At 45.3% G+C, this 22302-nt stretch overlaps 2 protein-coding genes and 1 long non-coding RNA gene across 7 annotated transcripts; 2 read left to right on the plus strand and 1 right to left on the minus strand.

The window, feature by feature from the left end:
- The first annotated feature begins 212 nt into the window (after positions 1–212).
- THAP7 (THAP domain containing 7) lies at positions 213–13217 on the plus strand. Of its 4 annotated transcripts, none has more exons than XM_035136197.2 (5): positions 213–416; positions 8164–8243; positions 9796–9948; positions 10793–10909; positions 11257–13217. In XM_035136197.2, exons 2-5 carry the CDS (start codon positions 8164–8166, stop codon positions 11810–11812), a joined length of 906 nt encoding a protein of 301 aa, XP_034992088.1. In that variant the 5' UTR covers positions 213–416; the 3' UTR covers positions 11813–13217. The 4 variants fall into 4 exon arrangements, with proteins under 4 accessions (XP_034992088.1, XP_034992089.1, XP_034992087.1 ...); XM_035136198.2 differs by lacking the exon at positions 213–416 and adding an exon at positions 5388–5464; XM_035136196.2 differs by lacking the exon at positions 213–416 and adding an exon at positions 5712–5792.
- LOC132593036 (uncharacterized) lies at positions 5789–15446 on the minus strand. Its single transcript, XR_009558463.1, has 3 exons — positions 15351–15446; positions 8784–8901; positions 5789–7897 (listed from the first exon to the last, which is right to left on the minus strand). It is a non-coding gene; the product is annotated as an uncharacterized LOC132593036 (long non-coding RNA).
- A 69-nt stretch (positions 15447–15515) lies between these two features.
- Positions 15516–21534, plus strand: LOC118095166 (E3 ubiquitin-protein ligase TRIM7). Of its 2 annotated transcripts, none has more exons than XM_035136200.2 (4): positions 15516–15658; positions 16742–17159; positions 18342–18452; positions 20684–21534. In XM_035136200.2, exons 2-4 carry the CDS (start codon positions 16883–16885, stop codon positions 21190–21192), a joined length of 897 nt encoding a protein of 298 aa, XP_034992091.1. In that variant the 5' UTR covers positions 15516–15658; positions 16742–16882; the 3' UTR covers positions 21193–21534. The 2 variants fall into 2 exon arrangements, with proteins under 2 accessions (XP_034992091.1, XP_034992093.1); XM_035136202.2 differs by having other exon boundaries at positions 15564–15658; positions 16836–17159.
- The last annotated feature ends 768 nt before the right edge of the window (positions 21535–22302 follow it).

A 22302-nucleotide genomic window follows, 5' to 3' on the forward strand; every position in this document is an offset into this window, starting at 1 on the left:
CTGGGGCTAAGCGGGCGAAAGCTCTAGGCGCTTGCGCAGCCAAGGAAACGAAGCGTTTGCCCTTTTGTGGGCGGGGGGAGAACGTAAGCGTACTGGTAGTAGAGCCCCTGTTCTCGTTTTAGGCAAGGAGAGGATCGTCAACGTTTTTGCCCGCTTGTTAAAATAACCTCGTTGTCTTTAGCGCGCAGGCGCCAAGTTTCCATGGCTCGTGTCCTTTCCCCATCAGAGGGGGAAAGCGTGTTTCTCTCCACACGGACGTAAATAAGACCGTTGGGAAGAGGTCGAGCTCGTTTCTAACAGTTATCTTTAGTGTAAGCAGTTTGGAATCTATGCCGTCAGATCAAGCTTTAACGTGGGCCAATATCAAACTGCAGATCTGGAGCAAGTGAAGCTGTGTGCCTCGGAGCATATCAAAGGTTTTTTTTCTTTCTTTCACCGAGTAGCGCGTCCTTCTAAAAAAAAAAAAAGATTGTCTTCCATGAACACGGTCTTAACAGTGAGTCCATAAGTGACTGCGGGAGTCCATAAGTGACTGCGGAGGCCAATTCTGGATCCACACATCCTTCCACAGTGGGGACGTAGGGACAGGAGTTGATCACGGTGAGGGTTTGCCAAGAGTGCCTTCCTCTTAGGGCGTTTCTCCTTTTCATCCTAAGCTCGAGTGTCTTCAAAGCCCATGACACCTTTGGTAAAGGCTTTTCTCCAATTGGAGCGCTTGCAGGCCAGTGTTTCCCAGTTGTCGGTGTTTCTACTACATTTTTTAAGATTTGCCTTGAAGAGAGTATTTGAACCTCTCTTGTTGACCACCAGAATTATGATCGCTATTTTAAAGTTCAGAATAGAGTAGTTGCTTTTGAAGACTATAATCAGGCATCCCCTCTTTTCTTCCCAACCCTATATTTTCAGAGTTTGTAAACCAAATCATTCTTAAACCAGACTGTTCTTAAACCGAAGTACCACTGTGCTGCATATATCACCAATGTCTCACAACAAATGTAACTGAAAAACCTGAATAGAATAATAATCATTAGAAAGAGACAATGCATGTGCTTTTGAAAACGATGGGAAATTACTATTTTTTACAATAAGAAAATGAATGTGTCGCAGCCCCCAGTATTTAAAGAGCCCCCACCCCTATTACATCATTAGAACCAGAACATAAACCTATGAACCTAGAAAAGAGCAAAAAACAAACAAAAAAACAATGTTTGGTCCAGATCCTGGGTACTGCACTCTCACTAAAGGAGACTGTATGGATGATTCACTTAATGATTGTAGGATGGCGTGTGTAACTGAGCTTATGGCCTCAGATTCTCTTTATCTTATACTAGTGTCATCTTATACTATTTATCTTATACTAGTGTCATTGAGCCCGTTAAATAAACAGGCGCTAGAACATATGTGAGAGGAGCGGCGGGGCCGCGGCCTTCCCTCACTCTCTGCGCTCGGCTGCAGGGCGCGCCAGGAACGCAAGTAAACAAACTCTCCTCTCACGGGCCAGGGAGGCACTACTGATCCTAAACTGAATAGTTAGTTGCCCAGCCACCCCCTCCAGAACCCAGTGCTCTCAACTCACTCTCAACTGCCTCACATTCAAACTCCCTTTCAAATCCTCATCCAATCATGACTCTCCACCAGAATTCCACAATCTCTCTCTCTCCCTCTCCCTGTCTCCCTCTTTAACATTCATTCCCATAATAATTCTGATAGTTACCTTAATAACCCTATTAATTCAATATTTTATACTCTCTGCTCCCTATAACCATACTGTTAGAAGCACTTGAGCTTCCCATTCCTGGTTCCTAGGAAATGGTAAGCAAACTGCAGGTTCTCCATCCATGTTCCAAAAACCAGTTGTCTTCCCCCATATGATCCTGGGAATTGCATTTTGTTAGGGGTTCTGAGGATTGTAGGTCTGTGAGAGGGAAGTCACAATGGCACAAATCATTTCAGTGGAAGTCATGTGCTTTAAAGGCGCATTGGATGTTCTTTAAAACATAGCATTATAGAATTGTAGAGTTGGAAAGGATCCGAGGAGTCATCTAATCCAACCTGCAATGCAGGAATCTCAACTACAGTAGATGATCCATGGCCAATGGCCATCCACGCGCTGCTTAAAAACCTCCAAGGAAGGAGAGTCATGGCTTCAGGGTCTAAGGGCCTCTGGAGCAGGAGAAAGCAAGCTTGCTCTATCCTCCATGTGACAGCCCTTTAGACTTTAGTTACCGGTATTGAAAGGCTGCATGGTGTGGATCTCATATCAGTGTTATGAGAGTGTAAGCAGCACATTTCATTTCCCTCTCCCCTTTCTCCACACCATGCAGAATTGCAATGGTAACCAGAAGGCTGGTGTTTGGAGCCCAGCCAGGGCTGGCTGTGGGCAGGATCCTTGCATTGCCGGGGGTTGGGCTAGGTGACCCCTGCCATGCTATGATTATATCAAGCAACTAAAGGAACAAAAAGATGCTTCTTAAACATTTGGAAATCATAGGAACACTCTCCCCACCAGTGGCTTCTAGCAAGAGCTTGTATCTTCCTTAGGAGATACGCAGGCCAGAACAAGGAGGGAAAGGCTCAGAGTTCAGGTAGGTGGAAATACCAATTGAGTTCCCTATACTATAGGAATGCTTCCTTCCCGTGTCGCCCACCCTCATGAGCCAGACTGCTGCTATCATGGCTGGGAACCAGGCGCCTGCCGATTCCTCCGTTTTCTTTGCCTTTCCCCAACATATACTTTGTCCTGGCCAAATCCCTGGAGAGACGTGACGACCCTCAGGTACTGGGGCAGGGAGAAGGAAGGGGTCCCTGTGAAACACGCTTGGGGAGTCTCTGGCTTCCATCAAGTGCTTTTCAGAAGCATTGCTCCCTCCAACAGGGGAGGTTGAGCTTAGCCATCACAGCTAGTTGCCTTTGATAGGCCTCTCCTCCATGCAATTGTCTCTGTTAGGATTTTTATATATCCTCTGGTGCACAAGCAAGCAGCACATGTGTGACTGTTGTGTTTCTCACACTGAGTTTGAGATACTTCGTCAGACAATAAGTTTATATTATGTTTTCTTCCTAGTCATGTGATGTTATTCTGTACTTTCCCCTTTGCTACTGCTCTCGATGGAGTAGGAAGCAAGATGCCTTACTCTGTTCCACCACAGCTTTGTAGACAGAGAAACTTTGTATATAGCCTGCAATAAAGTGGATTCAATTCTACTTTTCCGGCTCATTATTTCCTACTGCAAGCTGCAGAGGAATGTGTGTGCTTATCTCCACGGAGGAGGCAAGTTGCATATGGAGGCCTCTGGTCTGCTTTAGGCATCGGCAGCCAGGCACGGTCACTCGGAAATGCTGGTGGCTGGCGCAGTCTGCCGTCTGCACCGAGCGGCATTTCTAACAGTCTCACTCTCTTTGAAAGCCATCCCATCCAAGATGCTCTTGTGGTGCATATGATTCTCCTATGCTTCCTTGCTCCTGCAAGGAGATGACTATTGTGAGATCCTTTGGTTAACATCTCTGGGCTGGAAAATATTAAAGAATCAGAGGACTGGTGAGCTTCCCTTGAAGCACAACTGATCAAAGGCAGGCAGATCTGTTAGCATCTTGATAAAGAAGCTCAAAAGACAAAGGATATTCTAATACCCTGCAAGCATCTCAGAGAAAGCTCCCAAGCTGATGGAGAAGAGAGCAGTTAAGTGGTCAGTGGGGCCCCAGGTTGCCGTTTCTGGATCCCACTACAGCCCTTCCAAGTTGCCAAAGAAATCAATATCACAACAGTTTTGTTCCTCGCACCTCCTCTCCATGATCCCTCGCGGGGCCTTCTCAGACATATGCTGTGTCTGAACCAGCAGATCCCACCAAACCAAGTAATCAAGGACCCAGACAGAAAAGGAGTGTGCGCAGTCATACCAAAAATTAGCAAAATACGGTAACTAAACAGGTACTAGAACTGGCCCAGAACTGGCCCTACTGAACATCTTCCAAGATAACAATGCTCACTCACATTAGAAAGAGCTCATAACCCACCGACAGCATACAATTCAATATGGCTAACTTAACCCAACAACCCCCCTCACCCATGCACAAACAAATCCCACTGCAGCCAGCCAATGACTATCAACCACACCCTAGGCCACCCCAACCTCTCTCGCCACCAAGGAAATATAACAAGCGAATAGAAAGATAACTTGCCCAAGTGATGCTGACAGAAAAACCCCAAGCATACAATAAATAAAAGAACTTAAGCTTTGCCACCCTGGTCCCTCTCTCCTGTTCCCCCCCCACCCCCCGCATCCGCAAAACATGACCAGTCCAACAAAGTTCATTGCTTCAACACTGGTGATCTTTGCTTCTTCCAGTACACTGGCATTAGTTTGCCTGCCTTCCCAAGTGATGTGTAACCTCACCCCAAAATGAATGCTAAATAGGTAGGAGTCACAAAATAAAAATAGATTATTATTTCTTAAAGTTTTTATTTATACTTTTCAAGTTTATACATTTAATTAGTTTTACAATCAATTTAACATTTTAAAGTTTGACTTCCTTTTCCCTCTTTCTGCGGTTCCTTAAATTTATATTTTAATATCTTCTGCATATCCAAATTCATTTAATTTGCTCATTTAATTATCTACTTTAAATATATACTCTTATGAAACTTCATGTTATTACAATAATCCTGCTAAAGTTTTTATCTGTTTGCAATTTATCTGTAAATATTCAATAAACCCATTTCCACTCTTTTGTTATCTTGATTTCTTATTCTCACGGTAAGTTTCGCCATTTCTATATATTCCATAGGGAGGGACCCATGTGAAATTGGTAGATAGGAACTTGCTATCTAAATTGTTGAATCTGTAGTTGTGGGTGAAAGGGAGGTCAGTTGGTGGTATGTGGTTTTTTCGCTGTGCTGTTGTATTGTGAGGGGAATAGTGTTTATATGAGGTACATTTTTCTTACATTGCAATGTAGTCGAAGCAGAATTCCAAGTATGGTTGATACTTGGCCAATAAATTCTATTCTATTCTACTCTACTCAACTGTCACTTGAGTCTGCTTCTTTCTCCCTTCCTCCCCTCCTCCCCCTCCCCCTCTTTTTGTGAACTTTGGGGCAAAGGCTGCCTTGTCTACCGTAAGTGGACAGAACCGCTTTAAAAGCAAACCGGCCCACTGACAGTTGCCCCCCCCAGGCTCGCGCGCCTCCTGCCGGGATGCTTTGGCACGCTTGTGATTGGCCCACGGGGCGACGGTACCTGCCTTTTCATGCGCACGCAATCTGTCCCGCTCTTTTTTTCTATTAGAACCCGCCTTTGATCTTTTGATTGGCTGTATTCTGAATGGCTGAGGGTGGGGTTGGGAGGCGGGAGGTTAGGTTGCGCCAGGCCGCCCGGAAGTAAGACAAGCGCCTAGAAAGCGAGGGGGATTGGTCAAGTGGGAGTGATACGTAGGAGCTGCAATCTCGCTTCCTAGAGATAGGAAAGGTGAGAAAAGCGCGCAGCCTGAACTTCCCGTAATACAGAATCGCAACCCCTACGTTTGCCGACTCTCGGGCAAAGACGTCTAGGATTGCAGACTAAAATGCTTTTGAGAAAAGCGTTGTGATCTCTTGCGTTGCGGGAAAGCGATCCTGAACTCTTGAGCCGAACGGAATTCGAGAGCGGAAATGGCCGATGCCGAGGGGCTCTCTTCACTTTTTCCCTATCTCTAGCTCTCGCTTGCTCGCGCTCCTATTCTCGCAAGAAGGTGCTGAGATTCCACTGTCAGCTTCGAAGCCGCGACTGCGGTGCCCCGAGCGATGGGAGTGGGGAGGTGAGGAGAGAAGCCAATAAAATAAAAATTAGTAACCCCCTCACCCGACTTCTCCGCCCCGAGCCCTTCCTCTGTGTCTCCGTTCCCGGCGGTGGGCAGTAGGGGGGGAGGGGCATTTTGGCCGCTTTTCCTCCTTTCCCGGTGGGGGAGGGGGAGAGAGATAGAGACCTGCTGTGGCCCCGCCCCTTTTGCTCTGCATACCCCCCAAATCATTTCAAACTCTGGGATGTCCCTTTCCTGGTTGGGGGGGGGGCGGGGGCGGCTCATGACATTCCCTCCCCCATCCCTTTGGTATGGTCCTCAGTTCCTGTCACTCAAACGTTCTTCCCATTTCATTCCAGATTAGCTAACCCGGAATAATGGGCGTAATTGGCAAAAAAAACCAAACCCACGCCTTTCCTTGCCCTCCGCCGCCCCCCAATTACTGATGCACGTTAGGACTCCTACGGTCGGGTGGGTGAAAGCGTGTGAATGTAAGGGCGTCGTCAGTCTGTTTTCAGGTGCCTGTGGGGTGGTATTAAAAGGATCAGACTAGGACCTTGGTGTGTGAGGGGGGTGGGAATCCTGGCTTCATTCCCCCACTATTTGGTTCTGAAGCTGGTTAGGGTGACCTTGAACTAGCCACCCACCTCACAGGGTTGTTGTGGGGGTTGAAGTGAGTGGTGGCAGTGGAAGAGCACCGGAGCCATGAACCCCCCAGGGCGATGGATGGGATACAGGTTTTAAAAATAAATAACGCCTTGGGAGATCAGCAGCTGAATGAACTGAATGCTTGTGAGACGTATGAAACCTTCTGTCTGGGCCTCTCTGTGTTTCACTTAAGGGCAGTGTTTTCTTGTTCCTATCTCGTACCGCTATATTTTCTCAGCATCAGCTTCTGCTCTCTGTATACTTCAGCTACCATGTTACATTGGATCTATTTAGGCCAGCATTCTGATGCAGCATTGGCCAAGTAGATCCCCTGGAATGCCCCACCCTTCCCAGCAGTGGATGAAGGCAACTCTCATTCCCTGTTGCTTTGTGCCAATATCTGGTAACTGGAGACCTTCAGTTTCAAAAGTCGAAGGGTATGGCCCCGTATACAATGGGTGCACAATCTAAAACTAACAGCAGGAAGCAAACAACATAGAATGCTGGATAGAACTTGGAAGAAGTGTACATCCAAAGATGGATGTAAGAGACTGTGGAAGAATAATTTCCACTTATAGCAGTTGATGGTCTTCTCCATAAACATGTTCAATGCTCTTTTCTTTTTTAAAATACTAAGTTATCACATCTGGGTATTGAATTCACTGCAATAATATGCTGTGTGCAGAAGTATGTTCCTTTCCCTGTCCTTGGCCTATGCCAAATCAGTTTTATTGGATGACCCTGTTCTAGTATCCTTTCCCCCTCAGCACTCATAATTTTATATTGTTTTGCGCAAGTAATTTTCTCTTCGCTTCAGATTCCGTTTGGTTTTTGAGCATTTTGGTTTGATGCTTTGATTGTCTCTCCCCACAACCCCAAACCCTGACAAGAGATTCAGTAATCCATGAGGAGAGCTTCAGTAATCTTCTTCCAAAGGATACATGACTTGCACAGCCTTATGCCAATTCCTGAAGATGGTTGCTTTGCTTTTAGAGCTGTTCAAACCCTAAGTGTATTTACTTAAATGGTTTCTGGGATATTGCTTTAGCGTTATAAGGATGTTATGTGCTACCTTGTTGTTTCTGCTGTTCTACAATGAGAGATACAGAGGCCCAGAAAATATATGGGAGCTTTTCTTTTTTCTGCCGCCCCCCCATTATTTCTGATACCTTGAAAAATGATTGAAACAGATGCAAACAGAGAGTAGGTGTTCATAAAGTATAACAAAAGGAAGAACCTGTGTGACTTGAGAGTCAGCTTGTGTGTATTCCATGCCAGACTGAAAAACTTACTGTGTTCCTGTGCAAGGGATCCTGTTTCTTCAGCATCTTAGATGTCTTGTGAAGGTGGGCTTTAAGTTTTGTCTGCAATGCTGGTGAAATCTCATAAACCAGGCGGGTGGATGAAGATTTCCAGTGGTTATATTGTGGGGTGGGACTTTGCTTCCCTATATAGCTCCTTGTCTTAACCTCTGCCTAAAAAACAAAAACTAGCAGATTATGCAAATAAATTGTGCTGATTATAATAATTTATACAGATGATAGAATTCAGATGCTTTTGTCACCAAATTATGATAACTTGTTGCAGAACATGGGACTTTCTTAGCACACTTAGTCAGCTCTTGGAGCTTCTGATTACCCAACATGCCCCTTCCTCTTAAAATACAAATATAATGGCTTCTATAGCTTACCCTGAGTCCTCAGGATAGTGTGGGTTTTAAAGTTCCTCTCTTTTCTTATAGATGCCCCGCCACTGTTCTGCCACTGGCTGCTGCACCCGTGACACTCCTGAGACACGCAACCGAGGCATTTCCTTCCATCGGTGAGAGTTGATGCTATTCTGGGCCCACCCAATCTCTCATTCAAAATGGTGCCCATTTTGAATTGAGGGCTGGCTGCCATTAGTCTGCAGGAATATCATGCTGGGGATATTAGTATTTCTTATTATATTTCTGTCCCACCCTGTGTGTGTGTAGCCATTGATCCAAAGTTAGAGCTGTCACAAGGTAGAGTAAAGGCTAAGAAAATCTGATTCCTGCTGTCACTCCTTTGACTGGTTGAAGATCTTTCCATTACAGTGGTACCTTGGTTCTCAAACTTAATCTATTCCGGAAATCCATTCCGAAACCAAAGCATTCCAAAACCAAGGCGCACTTTCCCATAGAAAGTAATGCAAAACAGATCAATCCATTCCAGACTTTTAAAAACAACCACTAAAACAGCAATTTAACATGAATTTTACTATCTAACAAGACCATTGATCCATAAAATGAAAGCAATAATCAATGTAATATACTATACTATAAATAAGACAGTATTGTACTGTAGATGATAAAAATTAAAATTATTATTTTTTCCTTACCTGCACTGATGATAGTCATTGTTTGGATGGGGGCTTTTATCCATTTCCGCAGTCACACAATCAATCAGTAGCTGAACTGGGTTCCACACAGTCACAAAAACAAATTAACCGAAATTGCCTAAAAAGCAAAAATGCAAAATGAATAGCAAAAACAAAAGCGCCAAATTTTATCCATTCCGGAAGTCTGTTTGACTTCCGAAATGTTTGAAAACCAAGGCGCAACTTCCGATTGCTGCAGGTGCCCCAGAAACAATAGCCAGCAGCCGTATCAGATGTTCGGCTTCCAAAAAACAGTTGAAAATCGGAACACTTACTTCTGGGTTTTCGGCGTTTGAGAACCAAGGCGTCTGAGAACCAAGGTGCCACTGTATTTCCCTGTTATCATTTCTGGAGTTCACAGTGCCTTTTTACAGTAACTTAAGCAGATTTCGCACAAACAGAAGCTGTAGTATGCATACTTTTTTTTAAAGTAACAATAATGTCCTGCCCTCTCCCTCACACACAAAAAAAGCGTTCAAGATAGGGGTTTGTTGGCATGAAATGTGAACAGGAAGGTTAAGTTGCAGGTTGGCTTCACAAAAAACTATGGAATATTTTACTTAGCCACACTTCCTTTCCTTTTGCACCGCAGTGATACTGTTGGCTGAACAGCCATAATCTCTGGGAATAGTAATGTAAATATCCTTGTAGTGTCTCCTAGTGTTAACGGGTGATGCCGTAGTTCTTTTTCCAGCCTGGGAAAGAGCCTTATGTTAGCCAAGTATCTGGAGTCCCAAGGGATCAGTCAGACTCAGTTTGACACTAAGCTACTCACCCAGAGCAATTGTTATTCCATGATCAAATCACACTTTTGCTCTATGATGCACTAAGTCCACATGACAGGGAAGCTTCTGGGACGACATTTTCAGACAAATGTCCTTGTGCTCGGGAAGAAGGCCTCCATTGTTTCGCTGCAGGCTGCTACTCATCCTTGCCTGGCTAACTCTGACTCACCTCCTGTGTGTGCTCCTAGACTTCCAAAGGACAACCCCCGGCGAGTGATGTGGTTGGAGAATTGTCGGAGGAAGGACTTGACCGGCGAGGGTCTTTGGGACCCTGCCTCCAAGTATGTTTACTTTTGCTCCAAGCACTTTGAGAAGAGTTGCTTCGAACTGGTGGGCACCAGGTAGGTCACTGGAATATGAAAGGGCATGAACAGCTAAGCAGAATTAAAACAGGTGGATATGGTCACAATTGGACAATTATTAGATTATACATTTGACATTGGCAAAGATGCTGCTTGCAGAGGGGGTGGAGAAGGGAGCTAGAAATGACTTTAAGGCCAGTCGGGAGGGGGAACAGTTGTTGAAGGCCAGAAAGCTGTCATGGAAGACCCGCCCTGTGTGGTTTATTCAGGGTGACCAGCTTTCAATTTAAATATTTTTTTTGGGGTGGGGGCAGAATCCAATGTGTGCAGATGCTGAAAAGATAAACCTAGACATATCCAAGTCACCAAGTCCTGTTAGATCAGTTTGATAAAGTAATGAAGGTGTGTAAGGATCTTAAGTAATATGTATTGGGAAAAGCCTCTTCCTGAGTCCTTAAGTATCACCGAGAGCAGATAGTAGTGGGCAATAATGGTCCGACTCATTATAAAGCAATTTTATATCTTCTTAGGAGAATAAGCAAGTGTGGGAGTGCTGTATTGTGGAGGTCACGCTGGATTATCTCCATTGAGATTGGTGGGGAGAAATCCAAATTTAAGCAGCATGTGTTACTTACAAAGTTCATTCTGTTTATTTGGGACTCCGCACATGCAGTTGCACGTGCAGAGATCTAGAGGGGAAACATTGCAATGCAGAAATATAACTAGCTAACTGCAGGTGCAGCTAGGACCTCCCAGAACCCAGCAGCTCCCCAAAAAGAGATGTCTTGCTGCAAGGTCTATAGTTCAGATGACCTTCCAGAGAAGGATGCTTGCCTGTCTGAAGCCAGAGATGGCTAATGAGCACTGATGCTCCTTTTTGCAGTGGCTACCATCGGCTCAAAGAGGGTGCTGTTCCCACAATATTTGAACTTCACGCCAAACTGCGCAAAAAATCAAAGCTAGGCAACTCGAAACTCGCGAAACGTCAGCAGAAGCAGAGGTGAGTACTGTCCTTCTGGCTTCTCTTGCCATGCTCCATGGAAGTTCTTCCCTCCCTCCCTTTACCATCCTATGAATGTTAATTATGTTTAGTGGGGCTTGCTTCTTCAGAAGTGTGCACACAGAAATGCTGCCTTACTGCAGGGTTAGGGAAGCTGCCGCCCTCCAGTTGAAGTTGGACCACAGTTGTTGCTCCATGCTGGCATGCTTGGGTTATTTCAGGAAACGTCTGCAACAAGGACATGTCCAATTTTGTCCTCTTCTGCTTGTCACTGCACCTGTGATAAAAGTGTGGCAGATCTTCCCCCTGGGTTCCTGTCTGACCAGGGTTCTGTTTCTTGCCTACAGCTGCAGCCGTTGCCTGGAGGAGGAGTTGAGTCCTTTGTGCATGGACATCTCATGCTTCCCTGCACAAGAGCTGTCAAGCCCTGGGGCTGCTCCCACCAGCAGCGAGCCTCGAAGCCAGCCTGACCTCCCGGGGCCGGCGTCAGAGAGCCTGGCCACCCTGTCAGACATTCCCCTGGAACAGTCACCCGCTGCTACTGGCCAGGAAGGAGCTTCTCCTTCTCCGGCCCTCCCGGAGCCTGTGGGGGATTCATCCCACCCCGTTTCCCTCTCTCTCTACATGTTGCGCCTGCCTCCCCCAGCTGGGGCTTACATCCAGAACGAGCACAGCTACCAGGTAGGCAGTGCCTTGCTGTGGAAGCGGCGAGCGGAGGCAGCCCTCGATGCTCTGGGGAAGGCGCAGCGGCAGCTCCAGGCCTGCCGGCGCCGAGAACAGCGACTCCGCCTTCGGATCTGCGAGCTTCTGCGTGAGCGGCGGCCACACAGCGCCGAGGCACATCGACGGCTCAAGGAGCACCTGCAGGTCTTTGAACTGCAGCTCCTCAATGACCTTGAGTAACTTTGGGGCGGGCCAAAACTGACCTTTCCCTGTTTGGTACACTCTCAGCTTCAGGCTGTGTGATGGTCCCTGCAGCTAAGCTGTGTGTCAAAACTCGGGGTCCTCCAGTCTAGCTGGCCACTTGGCATTTGCCGCCTTCCCTTTCACCATTCATTCGCATATAATCTGTACCTGTAAATAAATATTGTTTTGTATGATGGATGCTTCCTACTCGTCTGAAAGACACCTGGTTGCTTTTACAGCAGATTTGCAACAGCTGTCAACCTGCGGCCTTCAGCATGGTGTTGCCTGAGGTGTAGGAAGGATCATACAGTTTCTAGCAAGTTTCGGCTCAACCTTGCTCACGAGGAGATTGAATTAGGGGGTGTAAGGGATAAAGGTTGCCCTGTTTTCTGATGGATTATAGGTTTACAAGGATCTTAAGATCCTGTGGGCCAAGGCATCCTTATCCCACTGAGGCTCATCTATAAAATATATATAAATACTTCAGGCGGAGTGATGTGCATCAGCAGGAGAAGAGCAAACTCGCCATGCTGGAGATGGCACTATCTTTTGAGGAACAGTTCAGTAAAACCACTCAGATGGTTCTAAGTAAGTAAGCCAAAAGCTTAAGTGAAGTCTAGGCTGCTAGACTTGCTGCGAAGCAAAACCTGTCCGCCTATCAGCTGAGTTAGGCCTAGTGTATGTTAGAAAAGGACAGAAGCGCTAAGACAGAGGAACAATAAGTACCATTTGTTGGGCGTTTCTCATGTGCACTCATAAACACAACCATCTGTGCTCTTCAAATAGCCTTTTGCAACAATATTTTATTCAAAATGCTGGAGGGTCATGGGTGAATATGAGTCTCATTACTGATAATTGAAACCTGCTCTGGGAGCCTTTTTCAGCTCAAAGAGTAGAGTGAAAACAGGTTTAAAATGCACATTAGTGGCATGCAGAAGGCTGCTTACCCGTAAAAATCTATTGTTGGACTGGGGCAACTGATTTCTATAGTTTGCAATGGTTGCAGGATATTTCACTTTGTGCTAACACCCGTCAAGGACTCGGCTGCCTGAACAGAACCACTTACATGCCTATCATGACTATCACAACCCGCAAGGGTGGGTGGAACAAGGATGTGGCTCCTCAGAAATATTCCTAGCCTCTCTTCTGAATGTTCAGCTGTTTTTTTAAAATAAAAAAACCTAAGTCTCTAGTCCTTTTTCCTAGAAAGTACCCAGACAGACTTTTGTCCAGTTGCTCTCTAAAAATAAAATTGCTGTTGTCTTCTATTGTTTTCTGGCTAATGAATGAAAAGGCACTGGAATAACTGATGAGCTCTAATCCATTATTTTATTTTTTTGTACTTTTGATTTTATTTGTATTTAACACCATGAAGCAAAATAAATATACTGGGCTACTCCAACTCATATCCTGGTTGTCCTGAATAAAATGTCCGGCTACAGAATAGCTGCAATGATCTACCATAAAATGTAGAGAACTCAGCCAGTGGAAGAGAATTACATGCCCATTTCTTCCAGGTTAAGGGGTCCCAAAGAGATGCCTTGTCTGAGAGCCTCCAAAATCCTGTTGCTGGGTTTATTTTTTAAACCAGGGATGGGGAACCTGTGGCACTCCAGCTATTGTCGACATAGCCAGTGGTCAAGCACCCTTCCATGCGCAGTTCATGAGGCAGAAAGAGTTTCAAACTTTAAACACTTCCTGAAAACCCATCTATTTAAGCTGGCATTCCCAGGCTCATCAGATTCACCATGTTCTATTATTTATTGATATTTAACTGAATGTTTTATTGATGGCTTTTCTGTTTTTACTCATGTATTTCTTTGCATTTTTGGTTTTAAATGTTGTACATACATTTTTCTTTTTCTTGCCTTACTATGCTTTATGTAAACCACGTAGGTATTTTGTATATTAAGTGGCATATAAATCTTATTGATGATGATAATAGCAGCCACATGTTCCCTATTCCTGTTTTAAATAGTGCTATATAAAGCTGTTACATAGCCTAATTTTATAGTAAAGCACAAGATACAGTTCTAAAGAGACATGGGATAAAATATGAATGGGAAATATATAGGAACCCTTACGCACCTTGAGAAAATGAGTACTCTTGAAGATGTCCTGGTGCCGAAATGCCATCAAGAGACAAGGAATGAAGTGAACCTGCTCCTCATCCCTTCAACCTCAACTACACCTTAGCAATGAGATGTAGGGATAACCTGACTAATCACTATAGGCAACATGACCAGTCACCAGAGACTAGCTTTGTGACCTCACCTGTCCATTGTGACATCACATTCATAGGCTGTGGCTGTGACTGCCAGGGAAATACCACCCCCAGTTTACTTATAACTGCAGAAAAGACTTGTACCTGTTAGTCCCCAGCTCTATAATACTTTGGGTTACCTGCTAAACTTAGCAAATTGGCATGCCCTGTGTCGTCGTCCTATAACAGAAGTGCGTGTCTACAACAGGCACCAAAGCTAAACAAGCTACAATCATCAAAGCGAAACACTTAATTCGTATGGATGCCAATGGCAGAATTGAACCCAATCTTAAATACCACTGGAATCAATAGAAATTTAAAAGTGGTCAACTTCAGCTGATTCATACCAATTAAGTCTAAAAAGCTGAGCTCACTGTTAGCGTGTAGAGTTATGGGCCAAGCTACACATGACAAGATGTCACTTGAAATATATAAATCTCTCCCTCCCCATTTTTTTAAACTGGCTGCTGAGTGGTCTAGTTGAGCCTGTGGTGCACTGGGAAGTGGGATTTAACTTGTCCCACCCCCAATACTATAGCCCTGCTGAAAATCACCTCCCTCCTCCCCAAAAGAAAAGCTATTGCATTGGGATGGGAGCTTCTCTCCCTTTCCAAAAGGCAGTTGGCATTTTTGTTGAGACCATGGAATGAGAGGAAAAGGCTACCCCTTCCACGCCGTCCGCCCTCTCCCTTGTGCTGCTATCCTGAACAAGAGACTCAATGCCTGCCCTACAGTGAAAAGGAATGGGACCACACGAGGGCAGCATAACCACAGGAAAGGAGCCTGTAACTGGAGAAGGACGAGGGTGGGATTTCTGTAATGGAGGAGAACTGTGATTCCCAGCATGCAGCAATTGGATAGCTTTATCCTTCCGAGCTATAGCTTTATCCTTCCCAAGCTATTGAGAAGAGGGATGACAGACCAAAGGGGGGGGGATGCCATAGCTGCCAAGTTCTCCCTTTTTTAAGGGAAATTCCCTTATGCTGAATAGGCTTCCTCGCGAGAAAAGGGAAAACTTGGCAGCTATGGGGGATGCACCAAAGAAACAGGTACGGACCCCTCAAGCTTTTGACAGGATCCCTGCTCTATTCATACGTTAATTAAATTTCTAATACACTTTACCAGGGCACTAAGAAAATAACAGCCCTGGCTCCCAGTATTCAGATACTTCCCTGTCTCATTTCTTTGGCAGAGTGGATCAGTCTTACCAAACTGAAAATCAGCAAAGCAGAAGAACATCAAGAAAATGAAGCTCCTGTTAAAGTTACTCACGGATTATTTCCTCTTAACCAGCTGGCAACCTAATGTATGCTTGTTTTCCTATAGAGCCAGAGCAGCTCGTTTTTTGAGAAAGGTTTCTAACTTTCTTTTAGCTATAGAAACTTTGAAGGAAGCAACAGTGTTCAAAGTCTGTGCTTTGAACTTTCAACTTAGGGAGGGGGGCAGAATTCTTCCTCTCTTCAGCCAAACACTTCCTGAGACTGGATGGAAGGAGAGAGAGTTTTACTCTTCCCCGGAACTTTCACTTTCATTTGCTGTGCTATGCCAAAGAGGACAACCGCAGCGAGGGAGGAGGAGTGGTGAGTCCCCCCCCCCAAAGTCTGAACGTTCCCTCAAATTAAATGTTGAGCCTGGGCTGTTGACTTGACAGGGGCCTTGCTTCTTGTTCTGTAGATACAGTACATGTCTCTTTTGTCCTCCCGTCTTTGCTGATCAAACAGGTTTGGCAGGGTTTACAGAATAATAAACCTGAGCCAGGGCTGCGGAAGCAGGGTGATATACTATTTATAATATGCAATATATAAACCTGTGTCAGGTGGAAGTGGGATTGGGCACCCACAGCACAACTTCTGCACTAGAAAATAAATTTGTTGTGCTGCAATTCTAAACCTTACCTGGGGCAGATAAAAACATTGGATTCAATATAATTTACTCCTGAATACGGACATAGTTGCTGCAAAGTTTTTTTTTCTTGCTTTTGCTGTAATTTTCACAGCCATAGCTGCCAAGTTTTCCCTTTTCTCGCGAGGAAGCCTGTTCAGCATAAGGGAAAATCCCTTTAAAAAAGGGATAACTTGGCAGCTATGATCACAGCTTCCCCTCTAAGTTTTCCCCCCCAACAGACCTTGCAACTTGACCTGAATGTACCCAGTATGTACACATAATGGAGTACTCTGTGGTATACTTGATACTCACAGAGCATGAAAATGCATACTTACAGAGCATGAAAACGCAGGACATCACTTCTACTACAGAGCTCTGTGGAGATAGAGCATATTTGTTTTGTAACAAAAGGAAAACTGAGCAGAATGGGGCCAATCTATTTTTTATTATGTGACTCCTATGGTACCTATTTAGCATCAATTTTGGGGTGAGGTTGGGCTTTAGAGGCAGGTAGCTGATATTTGCAACCACTAGTTCCCCTTGACATTATGCTTTTTTCCAGAAACTTGTCCCTCTTACTGTATTGTTGGATGAGCATTTTAGGAATGTGGTATTGTTTGTTGTTTTATTCTTTTCAATGGCTTTTAATTGGTTTCCCCCATTTGCATTTTGTCATTAAGTTGCTTATACTGTACACTATAATAATAATAATAAATGGGTTGAGGAGATTCCTTTTATGAAACTGAAATCATTCTGTAAAGTTATTGTGCATCCTTCAGCTCACAGATCGTGACACTTTGCAGAAACTGGTCAGCCCCGTCTTTGCTTCCTGTATCCAATCAGAAGAGAATTGACTCACCTTCCTTCTCCTAGAGGCCATTTTTCCTCCTTCTGCAAACCTTTGACTGGGAGGGGCCAAGATGTCCAACAGTGTCTGCTGCAAATTGGTTGACTACTTGGAGGAGCTCACAGAGGAGGAATTCAAGAGATTTAAGATGCACCTTGAAGACTACCCACTGGAGCAAGGCTACAAGCCGATCCGGCACTGTAAGATCGAGAAGGCCGACCTCATTGAAATAGCACGGCTCATGGTCAGGGCCTACGAGGAGGCTAAAGCATTGCAGATGACAGTCAACATCCTCGACCGAATAAATAGAAAGGATCTGTCGGCAAAAGTCAAACAAGAGATGCCAGCGTGTAAGTAAACAAAGGAGCCCCACCCTTCCAGGCTTCGTAGGTCTCTTGTCCAATTTGCTGTGAATCCTGCGCTTCATCCGTGTATCAAACATGCGTGAGAAATGCCTATAGCCTTTGCCCACGGAATTCTGGGAACTGCAGTTCAACCATCACAGAGCTACGAACTATGGCTCCCATAATTCTTTGGGGGGGGAATCTGTGTGCTTTAAATGTATGGTGTGGTTGTGAGCACAGACTGTGCACCAAATGGCCTTCACTTGTCTGCTGTGTGCCTGGGTAGGTAACAATGGATGGCCATCCATCTGTCATGGAAGTTTTAGCTGAGATTCCTGCATTGCAGGAGGGTTGGACTAGATGACCCTGCGGGTCCCTCCCAACTCTACGATTCTGAGATTCTAAGATGAAAACCCGTCTCTCCAATGCAGCAGTATAGGGCCAGCAACAGGCCTTGAAAGGCCTCATACTTGCAATGGAGCCCTTGTCTTCCACCCCTGGTGAGCTCACCACTGTCCATGATATCTCAAACCCATGCTTGCCTCCCTGGCAGCAGAGATTCTCTCTGGCGACATCACTGGGACCGCTACTACCTCAATGCAGTTGACTAGGGCTTAGTAGCAGCAGTGGCTACCTGGCCCAACCTCCCGTGTTTAAAAAGGCGGCTGCATGCTGTTCCCTGCTCCATATTGTGTGATGGAGCCTCACAGTTGCAGGAAGCTGTACTAGCCTTGTGAAAAAGTCCAAGCACATATGGAGGCTTAGCCAATGGGCAGCTACATACCACCATATTTGTTATGTGCTTTTGGGGGGCTGTGGGCCCTGGCAGATCCAAGACTATGCCAGCTGTGACACTGGGCCTCCAGCAGTTTCTTATTGTGATATTTCTATGTGCCTTCCGATGATGGGTGCAACTCTGCCCACAGAACAGCCTCAGGCTTTACACTGCACATTTCTATTCCATGAGCCCTATATCAATGCTGCAAAGTCTGGAGGAGCCCTAACTGTTGCAATGCTATGCAGATCCTGATCCTATTTGCATCAGTTTATTGATGGACTTCCGCAAAGGGGCACTGTTCTTGTGCATGCGGTGTAAGAGGAGCAAAAAGGGGATGGGAAAACGTCTATCTTTCTTTTATTTACTTATTTTTTAACAAGAGCATCCTTTTTTCTTTCTTTTTTCTGCAGTTTTCCTGCAGCCTACGAAAGCAGCGGCCTCGACCAGGGAAGAAAAAAGAAAACGGGAAGAAAGGTTGCTGTCCAGTATCACTGACAAGTTTTGCGGGACTCAAAAGAAAGGTTAGTTCACGTCGGGGAGAAATAGAAGAAGACGCCTCACCCCGGTTTGGTTCCCCTTTATCACATTATACACAGCCCAACAAGACAACAACAAGAATCCCACGACAGCATATGAATCAATCTGGTTAACCTGATTCAAAAATACACCCACCCACTCACACAGAATAACAATTCTCACTACAGCCAACCAAAGACAACCAGCCACACCCTAAGCCACACACAACCTCTCTCACCACCAAGGAAATACAACAAATGAATAGTAAGAGAACCCATACAAATAACGCTGACACAACCCCTTACACACCCTAAGTAGAATAATAGAAGCATAACCACCCCATCCACCACTCCCCCCTTCCACCCCTTTTTCATCTTCCTAATTGTTTAAACCAATTCATAAACCAAGAACTCATACATTGACCACTAATAATGAAACATAGGGACACGGGTAGCACTGTGGTCTAAACCACTGAGCCTAGAGCTTGCCAGTCAGAAGGTCGGCGGTTCGAATCCCCGCGATGGGGTGAGCTCCCATTGCTCGGTCCGAGCTCCTGCCAACCTAGCAGTTCGAAAGCATGTCAAAGTGCAAGTAGATAAATAGGTACCGCTCCAGTGGGAAGGTAAACGGCATTTCCGTGCGCTGCTGTGGTTCGCCAGAAGCAGCTTAGTCATGCTGGCCACATGACCCGGAAAAACTGTCTGCAGACAAACATCGTCTCCCTCGGCCAGTAAAGCGAGATGAGCGCTGCAACCCCAGAGTTGTCCGCGACTGGACTTAATTGTCAGGGGTCCCTTTACCTTTTTAATGAAACATATGTTGTAGATATTTTCCAACATTGTGCTATTTTTGTGATATACATATGACATGAGAAAACTTGGTATACTTATTTATATAACATTATTCTTGTTTATAAAACCCAATAAAAGAAAGAAAGAAAGAAAAAGAAATGTAGGTAGGTAGGTTAGTTGCCAGCAGATGAATCGAGGTCCTTCCATCCAGGCTGAAAGCCGGCAGCCACTGCAAAATGAATTTTTCTGCAGATGTGCTACTGCTAGCCGTCCAGAATTTGGAACCACCCCTTATGCAATAGAAGGAAGGAAGGCTTTCCACCTACCTCACAGCTAGATTTGATTGCCATGTGTTGTGGACTAGGAACAAAGACCTTTTTTCTTCTGCCTTTGATCCAAAAGTGCTATTGTTTGAGCCTCTGGGAGGATAAACAACTTTTTTCTGTATTAGTGACAATTTAAGAAGCCCCTCCCTACCTCAATAGTATCTGACCTCATATTATTTATTCTAATCTATGAATAGATCCTAAAGATGCAATTCTTTTAAGGCAGGTTTATGTCCATATATACAAATATTTTGGAGGGAGGTTTTGAGTAGGATGTAGGAAATAGCAGCATAGGTTCTTTCCCCAGATCTCCAAAATGCTTAGTGTTATTTTTAAAGGGAGGTAAAACAGTAGTTTTGGAATGTAATTTAATGTTACTAGCAGTTACATGGATTGGTAGAGCAGGAAGATCCCAGAATCTCCAGCTGCTTCAGTGTCTCTACACAGATGTGGGAGATCACATCATTTAACAAAGTTACCTTACTTTTTGAGAAGTAGTTTTAGAAATGAACTTAACAGTTTTATTGTGATTTAAGCTTTGTACCCTTCTAGAATGGTAATTTTGAAGATAATGTGCAATCTTAAGTTATATTTAACCATATTATAATTATCACGGCCTTCTTCTTAACAGCAATAATATAGTTATGAATGTGATTTTGTAATTATCATAATAATTACATCACAAAAATATACCGGTACCTGTAATCTTTCAAAGAAGGCCTTCCTGGGTTCAACCTGAAACTATGCCCAAATCTACAGTTTGTTTGTTTAAAGAACTTATCCTAGGAAGGAAAATAGTACATGTTTTCTTCTGGTTAGCAAAGGTACCATTAAAGAACATTCACTGTTCCTAAAATGTTGTTCTTCACCTTGAGATGTCCGTGCTCTGGAAACTGTTACCACTAAAGCAGCAGAACAGGTATGGGGAACTGTTGGCCCTCCAGGTATTGCTGAACTACAACTCACATCAGCGTCAGGAAGCACGGCCAATGACCAAGGATGATGGTAGTTGTAGTTCAGCAACATCTGGAGGGCCAAAGGTTCTCAACCCCTACAGTAGAAAGTCATTTCTTTAGCTGGTAAAATTGTTTGCAAACTATTCTCCGTCTCTGTTTTTAGTGGAAGTCACACTGGATCCCAAGACAGCCTTCCCTACCCTCATCCTTTCTGAAGATCGGAAAAGTGTGTACCTGGGCAGCCAGGCCCAGGTTCTTCCTGACAACCCTGAGCGCTTCAATTTTTCGCCCTGTGTCCTCGGAGCAGAAGGCATCACCTCTGGGACTATGGAATGGGTGGTAGAGGTGGGCAAGGCCAAAGCATGGGCCATCGGTGCAGTCCGGGAATCCATAGGGAGAAAATGGTACCAATATATCAAAGTTACTGAGGGGTTTTGGGCGCTGCAGCTGATTGAGGGAGAATACATGGCCTCTACCTCTCCTTCCACTGTCCTTCCGCTGTGGAAATCCCTGCGACGGATCAAGATACGCCTGGAGTATGATTTTGAAATCCTCTCCTTTTATGACGCCGACTCCATGGAACCTATTTTTACTTTCAATTATCCTTTCTCTGAGAGGATGTTTCCCTTTTTCCAGGTCTGGGATACTGAGATCCCCCTGAAAATCTCATAAGGGCACATTTTAAAGATGTCTTAGGCTGTAATCCTACACTAGGGCTGTGTACCACATGTTCCTGTTTGCTCCGCAGCCGGTGTGCTTCCTGTTGTGTATTGAGTCAAAGGATTTTATATCTGTATTATTATTGTCTGTATTTGCATTAGGATAAAGTAACTGCCTTTTGGTTCCAGAGGGTACAGCTACTATTGGTTCATTTAAGCTGCCCTATTTGGATCCTCTGTCTTATTGGTTTTCTCCAAAAGGCAGCACTGTGATTGCCTGATATTGTTCCCTCCAAAATGTATCCCTTTCTAGCTAGTCCCCTGTCCCTATAAATGTAGCTTTGCTCTCCTCAGACCTCAGTCTTGTTTACTTTAATAAAGAAGCAGGGGCGTACCCAGGATCAAAATTAGGAGGGGGCAAGGGGCGGGGGCAAGGGGCGGGAGGGGAGGGGAGGGGCCACAGTGGGAATGTGGGTGGGGCTACGTGGCCTGCGCCCGCCCAGCTCTTCCGAGGAGGCGGCCCCACGCGCCGGGAGCGGAGCTCCAGAGGCGTGCGGGGAACACGAGCCCATGGCTGCCTCCTCCGCGCCTCCCAGGTCTTCCGAGGAGGCGGCCCCAGGCTCCTGTTCCTAGCGCGAAGCTCCAGAGGCGCGCAGGGAACGCGAGCCTGTGGCTGCCTCCTCCACTTACGCTCCCCGCTCCCGCTTACGCTCCCCGTGCGCCTCTGGAGCTTCGCGCCGGGAGCAGGAGCCTGGGGCTGCCACGCTGCGCCCCTTAGCCTTTTGCTTCTGGGGGGGGCAATTGCCCCCTCCTGTCCCCTGCCTACGCCCATGTAAAGAAGTGTTACTAGAGAACTGTCTCCAGCATATTATGTCAAGAAAGCTGAAATCACAAACCCCACGTCACAACACTTCCATTGCTGGCTTGGGAGCAGTGTACACAACCTTAGTTACAGTTCATACGTGGTTTCTTAGGAAATAATCATATGTTGATGCGTTTTTCGCCAAACCTGCCTGGATTCAAATTGAGGAACAAGGACAACCTAGTAATGTGTACACAGCCTTAGACGTGGCAAGAAACCAATCCGCCAACCAATTATGAAATTGAGCCAGTAATTTAAGGT

Source organism: Zootoca vivipara, chromosome 13 (assembly GCF_963506605.1).
Source record: "Zootoca vivipara chromosome 13, rZooViv1.1, whole genome shotgun sequence".
In the NCBI taxonomy this organism is placed as follows: domain Eukaryota; kingdom Metazoa; phylum Chordata; class Lepidosauria; order Squamata; family Lacertidae; genus Zootoca; species Zootoca vivipara.